The sequence below is a fragment of the Plecotus auritus genome, assembly GCF_963455305.1.
Source record: "Plecotus auritus genome assembly, chromosome: 9".
NCBI lineage: Eukaryota > Metazoa > Chordata > Mammalia > Chiroptera > Vespertilionidae > Plecotus > Plecotus auritus.
Window position 1 is genome coordinate 79,635,063 of NC_137783.1, and position 23,004 is coordinate 79,658,066.

Here is a 23,004-nt window from a genome sequence, read left to right on the forward strand (position 1 = left end):
ATGCTGCATGAAAAGTGCCCAACAATATTCTGTGTTTAACTCTATGCATAACAAAGACTGCCAGCATCATTAATCTAAGTTCACCACAGAACAGGCCAGATCTTCTGAATCTTTGGGCCTCAGATCTGCGTAAGAATTTTTGACACTTTGACTTGAGTGTCACTTGAAACTTTGAACCCTTTAGGCCTCCATCCATATCATTGTTGGTCACAGCCTCACGTTGAAATCACCCTAATAATCTCTCTCTCTCATCCTACATTCTCCTCCCAATATTTTTCTGTACTTCTTACCTTTTTCCAATTTATCTTCCCACTGCTTCCCTCTGTCCCTGACCTTGACACCATTCTTCTTACTGACTTCAATATAAATAAGGACACTTCCAACATCCTTAACCACTTCCCAGAGCTTTGTCCAATCTCCATATAACATCACTCTACCTGATTATATCAATTCATATACTATAAATTTAGAAAGAAGAGGGGCATTCCTTACGATTACATCCTTGCCCCATGAATAAAAAACCCTCCTTTTTGTAACCATGCTATAAAAATGGGCTGCCTATTTGTCCATTTGGTTTTCTGACTTCTGTCTCATTGCTTTATATTTGTAAAGTGTTGCAGAAGACCAGAGAAAAACCAAGCAACACTTAGAGAAATGGAGTCACATTTTATTATTATTATGCGTGGGCCCATAGAAAAATACCTTTCAAATTCTGGGCAAAGAAACAGGGAGGAAGCTTTCCTATTTATACTTTTTGAAGCTCTTTGGCTCCCAAATAAGGGTTTTTCCGGTCCCCTTTGCAAAATCTTGAAGAGCCCCCTATGTGCTGGGGCTTTGAGACCTCAACCAAAGGCCTGGCCTGGCGCCAGCATTGAAAACTTCGTCTGGAAACATTTATGGCCTCTCTGGAATGGGAGTAGTCTTATTTTCCTTATTATTTAAGCAAGCGTTTACAGAAGCCAGAATAGCAGGGTTAGAATTTCAAACAGCAGTTTTTATATAAAATGGATGCTTCAAAAGGACTGTGGCATTTGGCTAATTTTTTCTTTACACCCTAAGTTTTATCACCTTCAGCAACTTTAAGGTCAGTGCAGATGCTGTATTTAAGCCCTAGTCCTGCAGTTCCTTGATTCCCATTGGTCTTAGTCCCTGTCTTATTAAGTTACTCATACCAATAGACATGAAGAAGGCCATATTATTATTTACCTTGTTGTCTTACTCTAGATGATGACTAAATTCTCTCCTTCCTTTCTGATCCTAATCACTGAAAACAGTGGCCTTTAATCCCTTATTTAACCCCTTTATTTTGTTCCATCACTTCACTAAAATGTCCTTCCCAAAGTCACAATAAACATCTTGCAGCCATATAAACTAAACATTCTCAATATGTAACTAAGCCAATTGATCTTTTCATTCTTTAGTTTTTCCCCTAAGCCTCTATTTCTTCCTCCTCAGTCTACTTTATGCTCCTCTTTTTCTTCAACCAAAACTTACGTGTTGACATTACTCAGGATTACCTTGTGCCCCTTTCTCTTCTCATAGGACTTATTTCACCTGGTTGATCTCACAATTATTAAATGTCTACAATCACCTATGTACACTATTAACTCAAAAATATCTAACTTCTAATCTAGTCCCATATATTCAATTTCCTACTGGTCATCTCTTTATGACTTCTCAATTGCCACATGTCAAATTCCTCATTTTTTACTCTACATCTCTACCTCTTCTTGTATTTCATGTCTCAGTGACTGGCACAACTATTTATCCAATCTCCCAAATTAGAAACATGAAAATCATTCTAAAACCCCTTTTCTTCATTATTCTCACATCCAGTTAATCAACATCTTAAATTTCTTGTATCTCCCAAATATTTCTTTACTCTGTTCCATGCTCTTCATCCATAATATGACTGATTTAAGTCAATGGCTCATAATTTCTCACTGTTGTCATAATTGTCTCCTAATAGGTCTCCTTGCTCCTTGCCTCACATATCCCCTTTTAGTCCAATTTCTACATGTCTGCAAGAGTGATTATCCTAAAATACAAATAACTCTCCTGAGTAAGTATATAAATAGTAATGGAAGCCACTGGAATTGCTGAGCATCTAGGTAAAAAGTATAGATCTATAGTTTCCAAACAGTGTGCATGAGAATCACCTAAAGAACCTATTTAAAACATAGATTATTGGGCCCCATCCCAGTTTCTGATTAAGTGTGATGATTAGTTTTGTGTGAACTTGGTTAGTTTAGGAACGTCATAGTTCAGAAGTCTGACATTAAGGTGTCAGCAAGATTTCTTCCTTCTAGAAGCTGAAGGATAATCTGTTCCATGCCTCTCTCCTACCTTCTGGTCATTACTAGCAATGGCATTCCTTTGATTACAATTTCATCTTTCCAATCTGCATCTATCTTCACAAATTCTCCCCTGTGTGCCATTTCCATATCTAAATCTCTCCCTCTCATAAAGACACTAGTCATTGGATTGAGGGTCCACACTAATCCAATAAGACCTTAACTTGATTACATCCATAAATACTATTTCCAACTAACATTACATTCACGTACCTACCATTGGAACTTCAACATATCTTTTCAGGACAGAGTTCAACCCACAGCACATGGTTTTAAAGAGTGGAGGATAGACTAAAGAGCCACAATAAAGTTGGCAGGCAGTGTTGAGAGCCCAGAAGGGACTGAGAATTTAGAATAATGCCAATCTGCATGGGTATGTGAGTGAAATGGTGATCATGGAATTTGAAGTGGGGGAAAAAAAGTTATGAAAGACAAATTGTAAGGGGAGTGGACTTCAAGTCCTGAGGATTATAAACACTAGCAACAAGTTGGGAAGCTTGGGGATTCTAGTCCCTGAGTTGGTGTTTGAATTTGTCATTATAGAGAGAGATGGCTTGGTCAAGAATACTGAGACAGCCCTAGCCGGTTTGGCTCAGTGGACAGAGCAACAGCCTGAGGATGGAAGGGTCCCTGGATCTATTCCGGTCAAAGGCACATGCCCGGGTTTCTGGCTCAATCCCCAGTAGGGGGCATGCAGGAGGCAGCCAATCAATGATTCTCTCTAATCATTGATGTTTCTATCTCTCTCTTCCTCTCTGAAATAAAAAATATATATTTTTTTAAAAAGAATACTGAGACACAAGTGTTTGAGATAAAAGTGGAAGAGGTGAAAGGGGTGATGAGGACACAGAACTAAGTGGCCAAAGATTTTAAGGATTCTTCACTTGGACACCAAAATTCCTTGGGAACTTCCTAGGATTACCAGTGGTAGAGATGAGTCAATGAATGTGACCAAAAACAGTAATGAAAAGACAATGATTTTGGGTGTCCACTTCAAAGGTGCAAGAGTGTTTTTTGTTTTTCAATTGATAGTATTACAGATATATTATCTCCCATTCCCTCCCCCTCCTCCCAGCTCTTACTTACCCCCACCTCCCAGGTCTTCACTACCCTATTGCCCGTGTCCATGGGCTATGCATATAAGTATGTAAGTTCTTTGGTTTATCTCTTCTCATCCTCCCAACCCCACATCGAGGTATGTCAGCCTGTTCCATGCCTGCAAGGATTTTTTGTTTGCCTTTTTTTATATATATATAAAGGAATGAAGGAGCAATGATCTAGAAATGGCATAGGAAGCAGAGAACCTACAGCCAACCATTGATTCTGGGTCTCATAGGAGGGCACCAGAGTACATAGCTAATACATTTGAATTAAAATCCTTGTAACTCTTTTTACTTGTAGAATCAAGGGAAGCATTAGGTCTGGGTCAGAATGCAGATCATCTTTAATGGGAAAGAGAATCCTCCAAATGATAATTACCTCAGGGAATGCAAGGCCATGCCAAATCCACTTCTGGTACAAGTGCCAATAGCATAGCCAAAGGAACAGTCACAGGATACACACATGGCCAGGGCCCATACCTATGGTCTAGGCCAGTGGTCGGCAAACTCATTAGTCAACAGAGCCAAATAGCAACAGTGCAACGATTGAAATTTCTTTTGAGAACCAAATTTTTTAAACTTAAAAGTTCTTCTAACGCCACTTCTTCAAAATAGACTCACCCAGGCCGTGGTATTTTGTGGAAGAGCCACACTCAAGGGGCCAAAGAGCCACATGTGGCTTGTGAGCCAGTTTGCCGACCCCTTGTCTAGGAGCAGTGATCAGACAAGTGGGGAATGAGTCATAAGCTGAGCAGACTGATGTTGACTTTAGTATTTTTATTTACAAGTTCCCTATGGAGACTTTGGAAGACATAACAATACCAATTTTATAAGGTAAACTATTCCAATTTTATTCAGCAAAATTCATTTTAATATGGTTAAATTATGGTAGAGAATGGTAGAAATGGTCAAGTCCCTGGATCTGAAAAAGCTTTGCTCTGCTGATTGCCACACAAGGATAAAAAATGGAAAGGTCAAGGAAAGCAACATGATCCAAGAAAAATTAATGGAATATTTTAATCATGTTGGTAAGAGAAAATCTTAAAGTAGGCAAAGAACATTTGAGGACTTTATACATGATTCAGAAGAGAATGGGAGACTCATTTTAGGTAGAACACGTTTGCAATATTACTAAGTTGCTCTCAAGTTTTAAACTGCATTTTCATAATACTAATGCTATTATTCCACACATGGTGAGAGTCAAGCATGGCATATGTTTGATGTAATAGACTAGAACAATGGGGCTCAGAGACAATTACTGTCCACATCACCCGGCAGGTAAGTGGAGCTGGTACTGGACCCTGATCTTTCCAGCGCTCTGCTCCTTTTCCACTTCATGCCCTGTTTATTCTCAGGACATGATAAAGGCAGTACTTTGGGGAAATATATTCTGGAAGTGTCATACAGGGGGGATTAGGAAGGAAGGAGCTGAGAGACAGAAAGCTGCTGCAATACAGGTTGCAAATGCCACAGGTGAGGTTGGAGGAGGTTGATCAGAAGCATCAGAAGATAAGACAGGACTTGATCAATAACCTGGATAGAATGAGGAAGGCAAAAAAACTATGAAGCATAGGCAAAGCAGGTATCATTAAGCCCATTTTATAGTGGAGGAAATCAAATCACAGACAAGTTAAATGTTTCACAAGCAGTTATGTGGCAAAGCTACAACACATAACTACACCTCCAAACTTTCACTACAACTTCTCCATAGAGCTCTTACACTAAAAACTTGGGTCAGGATTAATGTCATTTTTCAGGTATTTAATTAATTAAACTGATGAGGCACTATTTCCTTTCTTATAAAAGTAGGCATAAGATGACTTAGCTGAAGGGTTGTTCTGAGGAGTAAATAAAATAAGGTATGAAAAGCAGGCAGCATAGTGCCTAACACAAATGTTAGGTCCCCTGACCCCATTCACCATGATAAGGTTCTCTTCCAGGCTGGATAACCTCAATCCTCATAGCACAAGCCTCACTTGAAATGATAAGCTTCCAGAGAGTTAGTATAGGCAAATTTTATTTCTAGAGTAGAAGGATTTATTTCAGTTATAGAAAAATAACACTATGTCAAGTCAAGGTAACTAAGCAGAAGTCTATTTTTCCTTGTGTACCCATACTCCGATATCACATGTGGTTTCAAGACATTCTTAAATTAACAAGGAACAAACGCAGAATCACGGTAATATCCGTCAACAAATGGGATATATTAAAGCTACACATCAGCCCTGGAAATCAGAAAATACAAAGTGATCTCGTGCAGTGATTCTCAACTTTGGTGTGTATTAGAATCACCTGGCTTGTGGAAAAAGGACCTCAGGGGGCTGAAAGCAAATCACCAGGTTAAGCAAAAGCCCTTGGTCTCAGAACAAATACCATACCAAAGGGACTGAAGATAAAAACTTTGTTCCTCAGGAAGGAGCAAAGACAAAACACACTACAATATATGAGATCAGCCCTTCATTCAGTGTGTGATTTCTCTGAGCCTCAAATTAAGGAATATTAGGTACTACCCTCAAGAACTGTTCTACAGTTTAGGTCAGACAGTACTTCCCTAATTCATAACACACAGCAACTATTATCATTATTTCATCATCATCATGATTCAGAGGACATTCTCACCCACCCCTACTCCCAAATAACTATTATTTATTTTAAAATCAAATAACCACTCACTGAGTTCAAGCTCATGGACTACTGGTATCATTTTTACATTGGCATCATTTTTTACTAGCTTCAACCATTCACTTACTTTAAGATTTCAGTACATGGTTGAAATGACAATTTTACAATGGAAATGGATTCAAAGAAGAAAGGGAACTAAAGCTTGAAAAGTATGTGCTGCTTCTAAAGCACCAATAGATGAATGAACTGTTTTTCAAAGTAACTCATTTTGGACAATCACCGATGTTCCCTGTATTGTTTCTGAATCAGGTTATTTATAGATGGAAACATGGAAATAAATTATCTATAATTTTCATCACTTTCTAAATTCTACATAACTACACAGTAATGTTTCATAAAGTTTGCTGGCCATTTAAGTAACTACCCACACAAATATCTGAGGTTTAATATTCAGAAACTATAAAACAAAGCCATAGAGGTGCACAGTCAGGCTGGGATAGGGTTTCTCCCCTCAGTAATACTGACATTTCTGTTGGACAATTCTTGTGGCGGGTTATCCTGTGCACTGCCGGACATAGGCATCCCTGGCCTCTCTACTCACGACATGCCAGCAGCAACACCCCACCTTCCATTTCTGACAACCAAAAATTGCCAAACATTGCCAAATGTCCACTGGGGGCAAAAATCACCCCCAGCTGAGAATCACTGAGCTAGAATTTTATGCAGACATGATTGTAAACTGAGTGCACAGATTATACACACTATGTAATTCCACTGCTTTAAAGAGTACAGCGCAACAGCTCCTACAATGCTGTTTATGCTAGGGCACATAATTTTTATATAATACACTATTAAGCATACAGTTACCCACATACAACTATCTTTTTCCTATTGAAACACTGACATTAAACGGGGGGGAAAAAATCAGCTAATCCTGCGACCATTTTCATATTACCTGATACAGAGAAAAACCTATGGTTTACAAACACTTGCTAATGGAGACCTAGAGAAATCACTGCAAGTGTCCTTCCTTCTGAATTCGGAGTCTCTCTTTCTCTACTTGTAAGCGTTCCTTTTCAATCTGCAGCTTCTCCGATTCAAATTTCAAAAACTGCAGCCTATCTTTTTCCAGTTGCAAGCGTTCCCTCTCGAGTTTTAACTTCTCTGTTTCTATGTCCTGTGGTTGAAGTATGGGCTTTTCTCCTTGACCGAGTTCATTTTCCAAAGACGGTTTCTCTGCGTTGACTATCTGTAACCTGAGCTTCTCTCTCTCAATCTGCAGCCTCTCCTTCGCCAGCTGCAGCCGCTCGTGCTCCATGTCTAAGTGCCGAAGCCGCTCTTTCTCGATCTGCAGGCGCTCCTTTTCAACCTGCAATCTTTCGGCCTCGATATCCAGCCGTCGCTTTTCCAACTCAAGCTTCTGTTTCTCTATGTTTACAAGCAAATGGGGCTCGTCATAGGCAGATCTAGATGGTGTTGAGTTTAGAGTAAAAAACTCATCGATGTGAGGGAAGTCAGGAAGTTCATTTTCCCTCCGGGAATCTGGTATGACCGATGACAGTATTTCCTCCTCCTCCTCGATCTCAAACTAACAGAAAAAAGCAATTTTCAGTATTATTTCTATCTCATGATTGTTATTTGTCTAAATATTTCTTAAAATCTTGTATTGTTTGAGGACATAAAACCATTTACTTTGCATTTTGAATAATTTTGCAATGAATTAGCTGATGTCACTAACAAATAATTGAGAGAAGTATATTTAGGTGAGAAGAGAGTAAAGATATAAAGAAAAGAAAATGGAATGAGTTTATATTCTATTTTGAAGTTAGCTTGAAAATCTGGGAACTTCTTAACTGCTCCTGGACTATAATGAACTCACACATCACAGCTGAAGAAATTAAATGAATAAAAGGGCTCACAGGCTAATACTTACCTCAGGACTCTGGGGATCTCTTTCTTCCTCTTCCACTTTCACCTCAGTTAAGGATCCACCTGCATCCCTGAAATCTGTCACATTTTGCCAATCAAAATTTGCTTCATTTCGGAATCCAATCTTTTCATCTATCTCTTCAGTAAGAGAGTCATCTAAATCAGATGAAGGAAGGGGAAACCCAGAACCAACCAGCTTAATGTTCGCTTTCATCCTCTTTCTCTTCATAAGTGCTCGCCAGTCAAGGTACCTCCTTTTCACTTCAGTCCCTGTCCTCTGTTCTCCTTCTCCCACGGCATTCACACACTGTGCAATCTCCTCCCAAGCCATGCGCTTCATCACATTAATTGTTGTGTTGAGTTGCTTGGAAAAAATGACTTCTTTCCTTTTTGTAATTTCTTTCAAAAGAGTCTGAGTTTCTTGAACACTAAAATTGCTTTTCCTTTTCCTTTTCAACTGCTTCATATTTCTAACTTAAATGCAGTTTTTAATGTAAGAGAAGACAGGATTAGAATTTTAGGAATGCTACAAAGTACAAAAATCAAGGTACTTCGTTTAAATCAGTTTCTGTTCCATAGTAGCAAAGGCAGGCTGGATAATTCCTAGAGAAAAAAGTAAAATCAATCAACCTGTAACTTCTGCAATGTACTTCAACCCACTCAGCTATATACATTTTTTTTTAAACCCTCTAAATATGGCTCAAAACTGCCGACATTTACTTCTGCCCTCCAGTATCATCTTCTCACTTGGGCTTCTGTAATGATTCCTAACTAATTGGTAATATTCACTCTTGATCTACTTCCTACTTCTCCAGCTCCTTCTCCCCAATCCATCCTCTCTAGTCCAACTACACTGGACTTTAGTCACCCTTTCTCATCCAGCTCTTTCCCTGTTCAGGGCATTTGTGCACTGTTCTCCTTGCCTAGGAATGGACTGCTCTCTTCTTGGCCTACTAATTCCTCCTCATGCTGCAGCTCCCAGACTAGACATCTGTTCCTCAGTGAAACTTTCCCTGGCAAGTCAAATCGCTCTAACAAAAGCTATGACTACACACCTTCCTTCCCTGTCCTCGCTAAATGTCACATTTGTGTTAACATGTAGCCAAGAATCTCTCTCCCCATTTCACTAGAATTTTCGTGAGGGTGGCAAGGTTCTGCTCACCGTCACCTTCCCAGAGTCTCGCAGTGTTTCTGGCACATGGCAGACATAGCATAAATAATTTTTTAATGAATGAATGAGCCAATTTGTCAAAATGACCACTAGTTTGAGATATCAAAAAGAAAAATTCAGACTCTGTAGAATAATTTTAAAGGAACTTTAAAAGGCTGGCTAAAAAATCTATAAAATTCAGAAACAACTATAGACAATGTAATTTGATCAGAGAAATGACAACTACTTATATTTTACTATTTCTCAAATTAAAACTCATTTTTAGGTTACACCTACACATAAATACCAAGCTTGTTATAAAATTCCTGAAAACAATAAAACTATTGTAAGGAATTAAAGGGGTAACATTAAAGTGGCAAGCCACCCCACCTAATTAATCAATTAAAGAAAAAGATCACCAATTAAATTTTTTAAAAATTATATTCTTAAACCTTGTGGAAACCAGTGCACATTTTCATGGTTCCCCATTGAAATTCTGTCCCTCAATGCTCATCACATCCTCTCCCTCCTTCAATCCAAACCACCTAAACAAAAGCTCCTAACATCAAGCAAAACAAAGTTGAAGGCTCTATTTGTTTCTAATTAATGCTTTTAATTATTTGCCTTTCTTTGAAGAACTTCTCAGTACCTTACAAATATCCTAGACCAGTGGTCGGCAAACTCATTAGTCAACAGAGCCAAATAGCAACAGTACAACGATTGCAATTTCTTTTGAGAGCCAAATTTTTTAAACTTAAACTTCTTCTAACGCCACTTCTTCAAAATACACTCGCCCAGGCCGTGGTATTTTGTGGAAGAGCCACACTCAAGGGGCCAAAGAGACGCATGTGGCTCATGAGCTGCGGTTTGCCAACCACTGTCCTAGACAATTTTAATAGCAAAGTTACAGGCAAGTAACTGTACTTGGAGCCTCCATGAAATAAATTTTAAAACAGACATAGCAAAGTTTTAATATAAATTCTGAATGGGAATGATCCTCTTGTAAACATTTCTCTTACATGGATGCAAGACAGAATGTTTGTCCAGTTTCCAGAAACTCATGCTGTCAAAACATCAAAGAAGGTATATGCACTGAAGTTTATGTTAGAAAAATAAACCTCTCAGGCATGCCCCAGACCAACTGAATCAGGAACTCTGGGGGTGGGGCCTAGTGTAGTGACCTATGCTTCAATAAGCCCTCCAGATGATTTTAATGCATGCTAAAATTTGAGAACCACTGTGCAAGACCCACACAAGTATAACACAAATACTTAACACACCCGACTCTCTACCATACTTTGATTTCAGGTTGAAACAAGTGCATCTGGTTGGTGGAATCTACAGCACAGCCCAAATCCCTCATTACAATGGAGATGGGAAATGTAGTTCTCTCTGTTATCTAGCCTTTGCAGTATGAGAAGGCACAGTAGGAAGTTGGAAAAGATGTTGACTGAGTCTTTTCTTTACAAAAGAGATTTTAAAGGTAGGTAATGGGAGAGAAGAGCTCAGAAAGAATAAAGAATATATATATATATATATATAGATATATATATATATATATATGTATATGTATATGTATGTGTGTGTGTGTATATATATATATATATACATATATATATATAATGTTTTTTTACTTCAAATTCACTCACTGATTACTGTGACAGAGCTGACTTTTCTTTCCTCAAAGAGGTTGGGATGAGATTGCTAAGGACCTTTCAGGTCTATCATTATATGATCATAAACATTTCCTACCAACATGAAAAAAAACACAACATCAAATATCCACTAAGTTTAATCCCACCACAGCATGGAATGTGCAATACCAGCATTTCTATTTATGAAATAAAATTCAGAAGTTACATAATTTGTTCACTACACAAAGACAGTTACATACAATTACACTGAGTGGCCAGATTATTATGGTCTCTGAACGCATAATAATCTGGCCAGTCATTGTATATCCTATATAATAACCCTATATAATGAAAGGCTAATATGCAAATTGTCCCCTCAACCAGGAGTTTGACCAGCAGGCAGGCTGGTCAACCGCCCATGTCCCCTCCCCCCAGGCTGGCTGGACCTCACCCATGCACGAATTCATGCACCAGGCCTCTAATATATATATCAGAGGTCATAATAATTGGGCCACTCAGTGTATATATCAGAGGCCTGGTGCATGAATTCATGCATGGGTGGGGTTCAGCCAGCCTGGCCAGGGGACGGGGACATGGGTGGTTGGCCGGGCTGCCTGCTGGTCTAACGGACAATTTGCATATTAGCCTTTTATTACATAGGATATACACTGAGTGGCCAGATTATGCGTTCAGAGATCATAATAATCTGGCCACTCAGTGTATATCCTGATTCCCTTAAGTTACATCTCCTTCCACTTTATTAGCAGCAGCTTGTGATCCCTAAATCTTAGAAATGTATTGCTAAGTTTTGAGATTCAACTATTTTAGAAGATTTTCAAAAAGAGCAGATTCTAATATATGTGGAAGGTTCTGATAAAGTTCTGTATATAGGCAGAAAAACCCTTCAAAGCTTCAACCAGGTAGGTTTCACTCTACCATGGTTTCTTCTCTTAAATACTTTAATATCGACCAATTTAAAATTCTTATTAATGTAAAAAATATTTCTCTAGTATTGGCAATTCAAATAATATCTCCTACTGAAGCAAAACATAACAATTGAGTATGGTTAACTAAAGTTAATTGACAAGTACACACATATTTTTTACCATTGTTTGAGTCTTTTCTGTTTAGGACTTAAAAGTGAATGTAAATTCCTTATTTCTAAACTCAAATAAAAAGGTATTTTTTATTACAATTTCACTGAACTTTTTCAAGTTCCCAGTAATCTTTGTTTAACTGACTCTATGTATGTAATAACATCACCAAAAAGATGCCCATCACTAACTTTTTGTTTCCAATTACTCATGTGGCATAATTATATGAACTGCCACTTGCTGCTGAAATGGAGGTCAGAGAGAACTGAAATTTCAAAAGAGCAGAAAATGAACTCTCAAAAAATCAGTCAATTTCACACTCCTATAAAAAGGGCAAAGCATTCAAAAACAAAAAAGATTGCAAGCAAATCAATTCTAATGTAGACTTCCAGCCCAGCCGGTGTGGCTCACTGGTTGAGCATCCACCTATGAACCAGGAGGTCACTGTTTGATTTCCAGTCAGGGCACATGCCTGGGTTGCGGGCTCCATCCCCAGGAGGGGGCATGCAGGAGGTAGTCAATCAATGATGTTTCTCTCTCTCATTGATGTTTCTACCTTTCTATATTTCTTCCTTCCTCGCTCTCTAAATATCAATTTAGCCTGGCCAGCGTGGTTCAGTGGTTGAGCATTGACCCAGGTGGTCACGGGTTCGATTCCCAGTTGGGGCACATGCCTGGGTTGTGGGCTTAATGCCCAGTAGGGGGAGTACAGGAGGCAGCCAATCAATGGTTCTCTCTTATCATGGATGTTTCTCCCTCTCTTCCTTTCTGAAATCAATAAAAATATATTTTTTAAAAAATCAATTTAAAAAACATTTTAAAAAAAGAAATAAGTAAAAATTATTATACTTTAACCTAATATAGCAAAATACTATCATTTAAATACATAATCAATATAAAAAGTAATGCAGATATTTTACTTTTTTTTCATTGTTTTCAAAATCCAGTGGGTATTTTATGCTACATTTTACAGTGCAATTTGGCCTAACCACACAGATTTATGTGGCTATTGGCTACTGTATTAAACAGCACAGTTCCAGCTTTCATGATCCCTGACTCAGGACTATCATAATGCATTCCTTTAGCCCAGCCTCCCAACTCTCAGGGTCTATGCTCTTTTGTCTGGCCAATGACTACTTATCCTCAACCCTTGGCTTAAATATCTGTTCAAGATGCCTTCACTGTTCTCATTCATCTAACGTCTTTGCTACATGCTTCCACTATCAAGCTGTATTATAGTCATTTATTTTACATTAGAAGCAATAAGGGATCACAGAAGACTATAGTACTCCAGCTATTAATTTATAATCTTGTAAAACATTGTACATAAAAAATTTACATGAAAAATTATAATGAAGACTACAAACTGGAAGTTGTGATGTGAATACAGACTACCTAGGCTTGTATGTTAATTCTATCATTTACTAGCTCTGTGTTCTTAAGCAAATTACTTAACCTTTTAAACTTATTTCCTCATCTATAAATGGGAAAAATAGTGAATTAATATGCATGATGTTTTAATGATTAAAAGAGATAAACCAATTAAGAATCTTACAATGCCTAAGATATAGTAAGCCCTCAAGAAATACCATCTATTAGCCATTTCCTAGTACAGTGTCTGGATACAGTAAGCAAATATTTCATTACTGGATGAATGTGAATATATAAAAAGTGCAACAAGAGAAGTACTAAAAAAATACACTGGGTGTTCAGAAAAAGTAGACATGTTTGGTGGGATCAAGGATGTGAGCAGAAATCAGCATTTAATTTGGATCTTATAAAACAAGAAGACTTAATAGAGACAGTAATAAAGAGGAGAAACTAGGTTGGGGCCAAATGTCAACAAATCTTTAATGCTGGCTAAGACCTTTTACTCTGCTAGAAAACTTACTACAAGAGAAAAATATATCTATGAAAGTTCAGATATATTTTTGAAATTCAAGCAGGTTACCTTCTATATGGAGGCAATGTTACTGTACTAATACATAACTGTAATACATAAAATATAAAAGTATATAATAATAAAAAACAGTGATTACAGTTGTCAAGAGAATCCTAATTTATGCAGATATCCATCCTCAGATTTTGCTGCTCTTAGACTATGAGATCAATTTAGTAATCGGACTCTGGTAAACTTACCAGTACCTGGTAAAAATAACAGTCCTCTTAAAACTATGCCTGAGTCAACATGTTTTTACAATTTGGCAGCATTGTTATTCGCATGTCCTATTTTTTTCCCAACGATCTGTAGCTCCATGCCTCTATCTTACAAAAGCGGTATCTCTTTGTCCCTAACCGTTCTATGTTAAACTGATGGACTATTTCACTGACCAAATGCACTTGATATTAGCATGTATATTGGATTTCTAGTCAGTCATGGCTTAGTAGTATAAAATCCTTTGACATCTTCTGATGAATGGTGGAAAGCACCTTAAGTTTAAATTTGGTAGCTATGCTTGCTAACCAACTAACCTTTATTTCCATTACTGTGGTTTGTTTGTGTTTTTTTCCTATCCTCTCCTTTACATTTTGGTATTCATATAACAGAGCTTGGGTTTTCTCTCAGCCATTATCCAATTTTTTACTCAAAAATATTTGTCGAGCTCCTGCTATGTGCCAGGCACATATTCTTGGGTATATAATGCCTCATAAAATGTGAAAAGATGCTATTTTACATGTCAAATGCTATCGCTTTTATATTGGTGGCCTTCTCTATCTTTACAGAAGGGAAATCAGTAGTTGCACCCTCTAAAAATTCATAAATCTTCCATGCTCAGTCACAGCGAACAGCCATTTTCCTGAATCCAATCTCACAATCATTCTTTACTGGCTGGAAGTCGGTATAATAAGTAGTTCACTTACGTAATCCTTTTGAAGATGATGTACCGCCAATGGCATATTATAACTGGTCAATTTTTCTCAAGGACTAACACTTGAGAATGAAGTTCCTAAATATTGCATAATAAGACAGAATTAAAAGATCTGAGGAAAATCAGGCAGTAAATTCTGGGCCCCCCCAAAAAATGGGGGGGGGGGTAATTCATTAGGCTATTCAAGAAAAAAAGCATCACAACATCTACAAGCTGCCCCCACCTGACCCGCCACCCCAACAACCATGTAGGACAGCGATTTTCAATCAGTGCGCCAGGGTACACCGACGTGCAGCAAGAAATTTAAAAATATGAAATACCTGACTAGTCAAGGGCACCCACTTCTTTTCCTTTACATTGTCAATTTTTAAAATATGACAGCCAATTCAATAATAGACATCAAAATTATACCTTTCCTTTTTTGTCAAATCGGCAAAAATATATATATTTTTTGGTGTGCCCCAGAATTTTGGTAGTTTACGTGTGCCATGAGGTGAAAGGGGTTGAAAATCGCTGTTATTCACTACCTTGCTATATAAAATGCTCTTCTCTAGAACTTGCAGTAGGTAAATAACTAAAGTTTACTTAAGGTCGCCAGATACCTGATTAATAAAGTACCCCACACTCCCTCCTGCCGCTTCCCTGGGGACCGCCCGGCGACAATCCCTGGGAAGAATCCAGAACTGAATTCCCAGGAGGCCTCGCGAGCCGGGAATCGCACCTGCCTCGGTCACAGCGCTTCGGCTGCACCCATAGGAGACGGGGCGACCGGGAAAGACAGCCTCTCTCCAGATACTAAATTAGTGTCCCGACCAGGTGCCCGTAAACTTCTGCATCTTGTTCCAGCAGCAGCCTGGGCCCTCCCCACCCTCCTGGTCAGGCTGCAGCCACCACTGGTACTTCTCCCCAGCGTCGTAGTCCCGCTACGCCGCAGAGCCAGGGCAGAGCCGGCTGCGGGGGAACCCAGCCGCCTGCCGCTGACCCCGTGGGCACCTTCCCTGCTGCGAGGGCACCAACCGTCTGCGGAGCTGCCGCCTAGCCCGGGTCGGAGCCACACACCAGCGACCCTGAGGCACCTCCGCCCTGCCGCTTCTAAGAGGTCTAGAAAGAAAGATGCTTCATTGACTCCCCGCCCCCCTACTTCGCCCGCCCCCTTACCACCACCCATTGGCTGGCTCGGCTGCCATTCGTTTGGTCCGGCTCGTCCATTGGCCCGGAGGGTACTGCCTTTCTGGCTGACGGCTCGCCCCAGGTCTGGCCTCACAATGGGAGACGAGTCCCAAACCGGTTCCGGGTTAGTGCCCTGGAATTCCTCCCCCGTGACTCACGGCCTCCCGCCCTGCGCTCAGTCTTTGGCGCGCAGCTCTGTCAGTCAAGTGTGCTCTAGGACAGGATTGGACCTTAACGATCAGCGCCGCGCGGTTCCGCCTGGTTGGGTCGCTAGCCGCGCCCTCTCCAAACTCTACTCTTGTCCTTGACCCTCAACTTTTAAAAGGGCAAAGAGGAAGTAGGACCCTTGTGCGGCCTCCGCGGGTTCCGAGCCCAGCATCACTTTCTGCTCAAGCTACTCCAACATAGTTTGGCCTCAACCATTTCTCTGAGGTTTCCCTTGCCAGGGTCACCAGTGTTTTCCTTATGGCTAAATCTAGGCATCACTCCTCAGTCCTTATTTTTATTTTACTTGACTCCTCAAAAAATATTTGACTTGTTGACTGTTTCTTCACTGTTTTCCATAATACGTGCTTCTCCGGGGTTTCCTCCCTCTAGGTCCTCGTTTCTTTTTTTAATATTTTTAAAATACTTTTATTCAGGGTTTTTGGAGAGCAGAGGGATGGAAAGACCGAGAGAGACATTGATCTTTAGCCTCCTGCTCGCCACCTACCGGGGATGGAGATGGGCATGTGCTTTGATCTGGAATGGAATGAGTGCCCTTTCACTGCACAGGATGATGCCCAGCCAACTGAGCCATACTGGCCAGGGCAGAGTATATCCTGGTTTTTTGTTTGTTTGGGTTTTTTTATTCTTTATTGTGGAAAGTATTATACTAGTATATGTCCTTTTTTCCCCCCCACTACCCCCTGCAGGCTTTCACCACCTTATTGTCTGTGTCCATGGGTTATGCATATATGTCTACAAGGTCTTTGTTTGATTACCTCCCAACCACCCACTCTCCCCCACCTTCTCCAAGATTCCTCACTCTGTTCCATGATTCCACGTCTCTGGATCCACTCAGTTCATCAGTTTATTTTGTTACTTAGATTCCACATATGAATGAGATCATGTGATGCTTGTCTTTCTCTGACTAACTTATTTCACTTATCATGGTACTCTCCAGGTCCCTCCATGCTGTCTCAAAGGGTAAGAGATTCTTTTTTACTGCTGCATAGTATTCCATGGTGTAAATGTACCACCATTTTTTTATCCACTCATCTACTGATGGGCACTTGGGTTGTTCCCAGATTAGGTGCTCTTTTCTATCCCCCTTTGCAGTCGTCTCTCTTTCATTGCCATTTCTGGTTTTACTAATGGATCTGTTACCCCACCCTATTGAGACCCCCAATTATATCAGTCGCCTTCTTACTGGCCTTAGTATCCTGCCAGCTCTACTGTAGTCCATTCTTCACATTGTAATCCAGACGGGCTGCTTCAAGTGTTTTTATGTAATCTCATGTTTTATATTTCACCAACATCCCCTCTCCACCCTCTTCCTTCTTCTTTACCCCAATTCCTTTGCCTCTTCCTTCTTCTTTACCCCAATTCCTTTGCCTCCTTCAGTTCCTAAATTGACAGTTACTTTGGGACTTAATTTGCACTGCATTGTTTCCACGTGGAAAGATTTCTCATGGCCTCTTCCCTGCTATGCCCAGGATTCCTGGTAGAAGTCACTTTGTGAAGGAAGTCTTTTATTTTTCCACTCATCCTACCTCTACTTCCAAGTTGTCCCACTAATGTAGGTTTGCCAAATAAAAGAAAAGCTCAGCTAAGTTTCAAGTTCAGATTAATAATAATTTTTAGTATAAATATACTTAGCATCCTATATTTTTATTTGCTAAATCTGGCAACCCTGGCTTGCTCCCATCATAACCAGTACCTCCCCTCTAACAGCTTTATCACATGTTACATGCTATTGGGTCTTTCTTGTTCACTGTTGTAATTTCTTTGCTTAGCATCTTGCCAAGAATATAATAGATCCTCAAAAGAGATTTGAGGAATATTCTGGATGAATGATGAATCCTTGGTGGATATTCCTGGAGGAACTGTCTTCCATAAAATAAGAAACTTATGAAATATGCTCTTTGAAACATAATGATCAGTTTAATCTTTCAGATTTTTACATATATTTTGTGAATGAAGCATGTCTTTACTTTTGCCTAAGTAGAAAAAAAAACACTTTTGTTGGAAAAACATGAGAACATCCTATCTCAGTGGTCGGCAAACTGCGGCTTGTGAGCCACATGCGGCTTGCGAGCCGCGGTTTGCCGCTCTGTTGACTAATGAGTTTGCCGACCACTGTCCTATCTAATAAAGAGGGAATATGCTAATTGACCATCATGCCTTCATAAAGATGGTGGTGCCCACAGCCAATAAGGAGGGAATATGCCAATTGACTGCCACACCCTCAAAGATGGCGGCGCCCACAGCCACAAAATGGAGGCATGCAGGCAAGCTTCGGATGGCAGCTGCCCAGCCGACGCCCAAGACACAGGCAAGCCAATGCCCAAGGCACAGGCAAGCCTCAGATGGTGGCTTCCCAGCCACCCAGAGCCAGCCCGAGGCATAGGCAAGCCACCGATGGCAGCTGCCCAGCCGCCCAGGGCCACCCAAGCTCAATTAGACAGGGCCGGGCAAGGCTTGCGCTACTGGCAGTGGCAGCAGCAGAGGTGTGATGAGGGTGTCGCCTTCCCCTGATCGCCAGGTCGCCTCCCACACCTGAGGGCTCCCAGACTGGGAGAGGGGGTTAGGCCAGGCTGAGGGACCCCCCCTCCAGTGCATGAATTTTCATGCACTGGGCCTCTAGTGTATTTCATAATTTTTGTTTTCAGGTATGGTGGATGATTGTGAGGTGAATGCAGTCAGATTGTAAAAGAACTATCTATCCCTATTATGACCAGTCACTTTCTGTCTTTTTGCAGAGTCTGTTCACCACTTAAATTTATTTATTTGCATCAATAACAGGGATAAAGCCTAGAATGAGTAAATATTCAGAACCTTCTGCTTTTATATCAGAACTCTTTAAGCTTTTTTCCAGTTAACCTCAATTTTCTTGCTGGTTGCAAGACCTTTTCCAGATATCCTCACTTTTTTTCTCAGCTATATCTTGTCTGAGATGATGTGGACCATCAAGAGAGATTGAAGGTAAACCAAAATGCCTAATATTAGTATCCCATTACCAACCTGATAATGTGTTTATTGATTTGGTTTTTGTTAATATTAATTTCAGGCTAGAGGTTTGAACCACACTTATTCTGGAACTGACCTGTCCAATGGCAGTTGCCACTAGTCAGATCTAGTATAACCAAATACGGTAACTGAATTTTAATTGTATTTAATTTTAATTTAAAAAACTGATATTCAATTTAGTGACTAGATCACTTCTAAGTATGTTAGGAAAACTTGAGTTATGTGAATCTACTTTGTCAACTAAATTTTTTGAAATATAAATACAGATCCAGTGTTTCTGGTAAAAAAAAAAAATAGCATCTGACTTGAGATATGTTGTAAGTATAAAGCATATACAGGATTTTGGAGATTTGTTATAAAAATGTAAATGGATCATTGATAATTTTACAATGATTATAAGTTGAAATTACTGTATTTTCACAATTGGGCTAAAGAAAATATATTATTAAAATTGTTTTTAATTCAATGTTTTTTTTTATTTTTGAAATGAGGCTAACATGAAATTTAAACTTATACATGTGGTTTGTGGTGTATTTCTATTAGACAGTTCTATTATAGACTGTGCCTGGCCACAGCTTATTAAAATTCTTAGAATGAAAATATAAGTTAACTAAAATATTTCCATATCATTGCTTATTATTTAACCAAAGCAAAAGAACAAAGTCACTTTTCCCATCTTTTCTCCAAATTCAATTTAGTTAAAAATAAAACAACCCAGTGAACATATTATAACATATTCCAGCAATTACATTTAACAGTATTATGCTGTTTTCAGTCTCTGTTTTTGCCTTTGCACATGCTTTCCCCCCCTTGCTTTCACATGCCCTGCCTCTTCCTTGTCTTGTCTTTATTACACACTCTTTTCTCCTTCAAGGCTGCTCTTCCCTAACAACCTTAGGAAAGATTTTCCTTTTTTATATGAATTTTATGCTTATGCATATTCTATTGAGATACCATTCCGTATTGCCACTACCTTTTACCTCTTTATCTCCAGCACCCAGCATATTACCTAGCACTTAGGCTGGCAAAAATATATTTGATGAATTGAACTGAACACTGACATGATAAAACTCACTCTGCTTTGTTCTCTGTGGTGTTCCACCAAATTGTTTGCAATTTTCATCATCAGGTAAATTATAATGGTTAATAAAATGACATTGAAGGCTTTTCACCAGCAAATTTTCTGTTTCTAAAAAATTTATGAATGGAAAGCCAGTATGGATCCTATAGATATTGTGGCAATTATTTTTCTTTATACTATTTTTCTTATAACTGGGAGAAATAGGAAAGGTTAGAACATGAGCTATTTAAAAATGGTAATCATTATAGCAAGAAGTAGCACTGGTAGATTTTAGTTTCAAAGGTCAGTCTGGTATCAAATCTTGGGAAGTCAAATGGTCCCGACATTCCAACCATCACCAACTGTGGTTAGGTTGCCTTTTTTATGGTGAGAGATTTGGTTTCTATGGGATAGCCTATGAAATAGGATGGGCCAGTGGAGAATCAGTAACAATACTTTTTCAAAAAAATCATCCTGTTCTTTATTTCAGTACCTATAAATGAAGTTGCCCATGGAAGAAATAGATCAATTGCAAATCTAGTCTTGCACTTTGGAAACTTGTGCGCTGGTAACTTTCTCTTTAAAGCTCATTTTTAAAAATCACTTTTGGTATAAATACATTTTTGTTTCTCTCTCCTGTTTGTCAAAAGAGGCCTCTTGTTGAATAACAATTTTAGCAGTTTTGTAGGAGGACATCTGTTTTTTTGATTCCCCTGCAGAATTAGTTTTATTTATGCAAAATAGCCTATTTTTATTTCTTTCTTTATTTTGTTAATCCTTACTGGAGGATATTTTTCCCCATTGATTTTTAGGGAGAATGGGAGAGGGAAAGACAGAGGAAACATCAATGTGAGAGAAACACATTGATTGATTGCCCCCTGCACGAGCCCTGACCAGAGCCCAGGCTGAGAAGGAGCCTGCAACTGAGGTATGTGCTCTTGATTGGAATCAAACCCAGGACCCTTTGGTCTGCCAGCCGATACTCTATCCACTGAGCCAAACCAGCTAGGGCTAGCCTATATTTTAAATCACCCATCCCAAATACAACTTGCATATTTATTTATTTACTAGAGGCCCAGTGCACAAAATTCCTGCACTGGTAGGGTCCCTAGCTGGTGCTGGCTGCCAGCCGGGAACTCCCTTGCTTCATTCAGCTGCCTGCTGCTGGCCAGGGCCTCCCTCCCTTAATCCAGCAGCCACCACTGGCCAGGGCCTCTCTCCCTTCCCCCAGCCGGCCCCACCCCCTGGTCAAACTCCTAGAAAACTCCAGGTTGAGGAGACAATTTGCATACTATGCTTTTATTATATAAGATTTATTTATTTCTGTTTTAAATTCTTTGTTGTTTAAAGTATTACATATGAATCCTTTTTCCCCATTGACCTCTCCCTGCTTGTTCCCACCCACCCCCCCGCACTTGCCCTCACCCCTCCTACTGACTGTCTATGAGTTATGCTTATATGCATGCATACAAGTCCTTTGGTTGATCTCTCCCCGCTTCCCCAGCACTTCACTCCTTCCCCCCCTTCTCCCCGCCTCCTGAGTTTGGATGGTCTGTTCAATGCTTCTATGTCTCTGGATCTATTCTGGTTCATCAGTTTATGTTGTTCATTATATTCCACATATGAGTGAGATCATGTGATATTTATCTTTCTCCGACTGGCTTATTTCACTTAGCATAATGCTCTCCAGTTCCATCCATGCTGTTGCAAATGGTAAGAGTCTCTTCTTTTTTATAGCAGCGTAGTACTCCATTGTGTAGATGTACCACAGTTTTTTAATCCACTCATTGCTGGTGGGCACTTAGGCTGTTTCCAAATCTTAGCTATTGTAAATTGTGCTGCTATGAACATAGGGGTGCATATTTCCTTTCTGATTGGTGTTTCTAGTTTCTTGGGATATATTCCTAGAAGTGGGATTACTGGGTCAAATGAGAGATCCATTTTTAATTTTTGAGGAAACTCCATACTGTTCTCCACAGTGGCTGCACCAGTTTGCATTCCCTCCAGCAGTGCACAAGGGTTCCTTTTTCTCCGCATCCTCACCAGTACTTGTCGTTTGTTGATTTGTTGCATATTTAGTGAAAATTGATCTAGTCCTTTTTGCATCATGTATCAACAGGAAAACATATGCATAAATTTTATTTTAGTAGTAAAAATTAATCATATTGTTTTCTCAATTTGAGAAATTACTGTGACTTTTTGTAACCTCTTGGTTGTGTTTATGCATGTGCTTTCTTGAGTTTCTTTAATAAGAATTGTACAGAACTAGGAGCTTTTCATTTATTGGCTAGATCTCTTTCTTCAACTCATTTTATTTTTTTTTAATTTTTAGTTAATCCTCACCCAAGGATATTTTTTCCATTGAGTTTTAAGAAGAATAGAAGGGAGGGGAAGAGATAGAGAAAAACTTCAATGTGAGAGAAATATCAGTTGGTTACCTCCTGCACATGCCCTGACCAGGGCCTGGGATGGATCCTGCAACCAAAGTACATGCCCTTGACCAGAATCGAACTCGAGACCCTTCAGTTTACAGGCTGATGCTCCAATCATTGAGCCAAACGAGCTAGGATTCTTCAACTTATTTTTAAAAATAAATATTGAATACTATCCTATGTCAAGTACTGATCTAAGGGCTTCATGTACATTAATCCATTTGACTATTATAATAACCCTATGGGGGAAGTTACAAGTATTCCTCATATTTTTTTATGAAGAAACTGAAGCAAAATGATAAGATTTTTTTCTCAAGTTTGCACAGTTAGTAAGTGGCAGAGCTGGAGTTTAAACCCA

General features: G+C 39.4%; 1 protein-coding gene across 5 annotated transcripts; it reads right to left on the reverse strand.

The window, feature by feature from the left end:
* Positions 1-4,448: 4,448 nt before the first annotated feature.
* Positions 4,449-15,987, reverse strand: MSANTD4 (Myb/SANT DNA binding domain containing 4 with coiled-coils). 5 transcript variants are annotated; one of them, XM_080641400.1, is made up of 4 exons: positions 15,912-15,987; positions 14,746-14,831; positions 8,010-8,608; positions 4,449-7,664 (listed from the first exon to the last, which is right to left on the reverse strand). In XM_080641400.1, the coding sequence occupies exons 3-4, from the start codon at positions 8,469-8,471 to the stop codon at positions 7,089-7,091; spliced, it is 1,038 nt and encodes a 345-aa protein (XP_080497526.1). In that variant the 5' UTR covers positions 8,472-8,608; positions 14,746-14,831; positions 15,912-15,987; the 3' UTR covers positions 4,449-7,088. The 5 variants fall into 5 exon arrangements, with proteins under 5 accessions (XP_080497526.1, XP_080497522.1, XP_080497525.1 ...); XM_080641396.1 differs by lacking the exon at positions 15,912-15,987 and adding an exon at positions 15,771-15,897; XM_080641399.1 differs by lacking the exon at positions 15,912-15,987 and adding an exon at positions 15,747-15,847.
* Between the last annotated feature and the right edge of the window lie 7,017 nt (positions 15,988-23,004).

What these genes read in the sequence shown, in the direction of transcription:
- MSANTD4 (XM_080641400.1), bottom strand. Translation starts at nt 8,471, where the DNA reads ATGAAGCAGTTGAAAAGGAAAAGGAAAAGCAATTTTAGTGTTCAAGAA. An exon ending in GAGATCCCCAGAGTCCTGAG is followed by an intron (nt 7,665 to 8,009) that starts GTAAGTATTAGC and finishes TTTTTCTGTTAG; the next exon opens with TTTGAGATCGAGGAGGAGGA.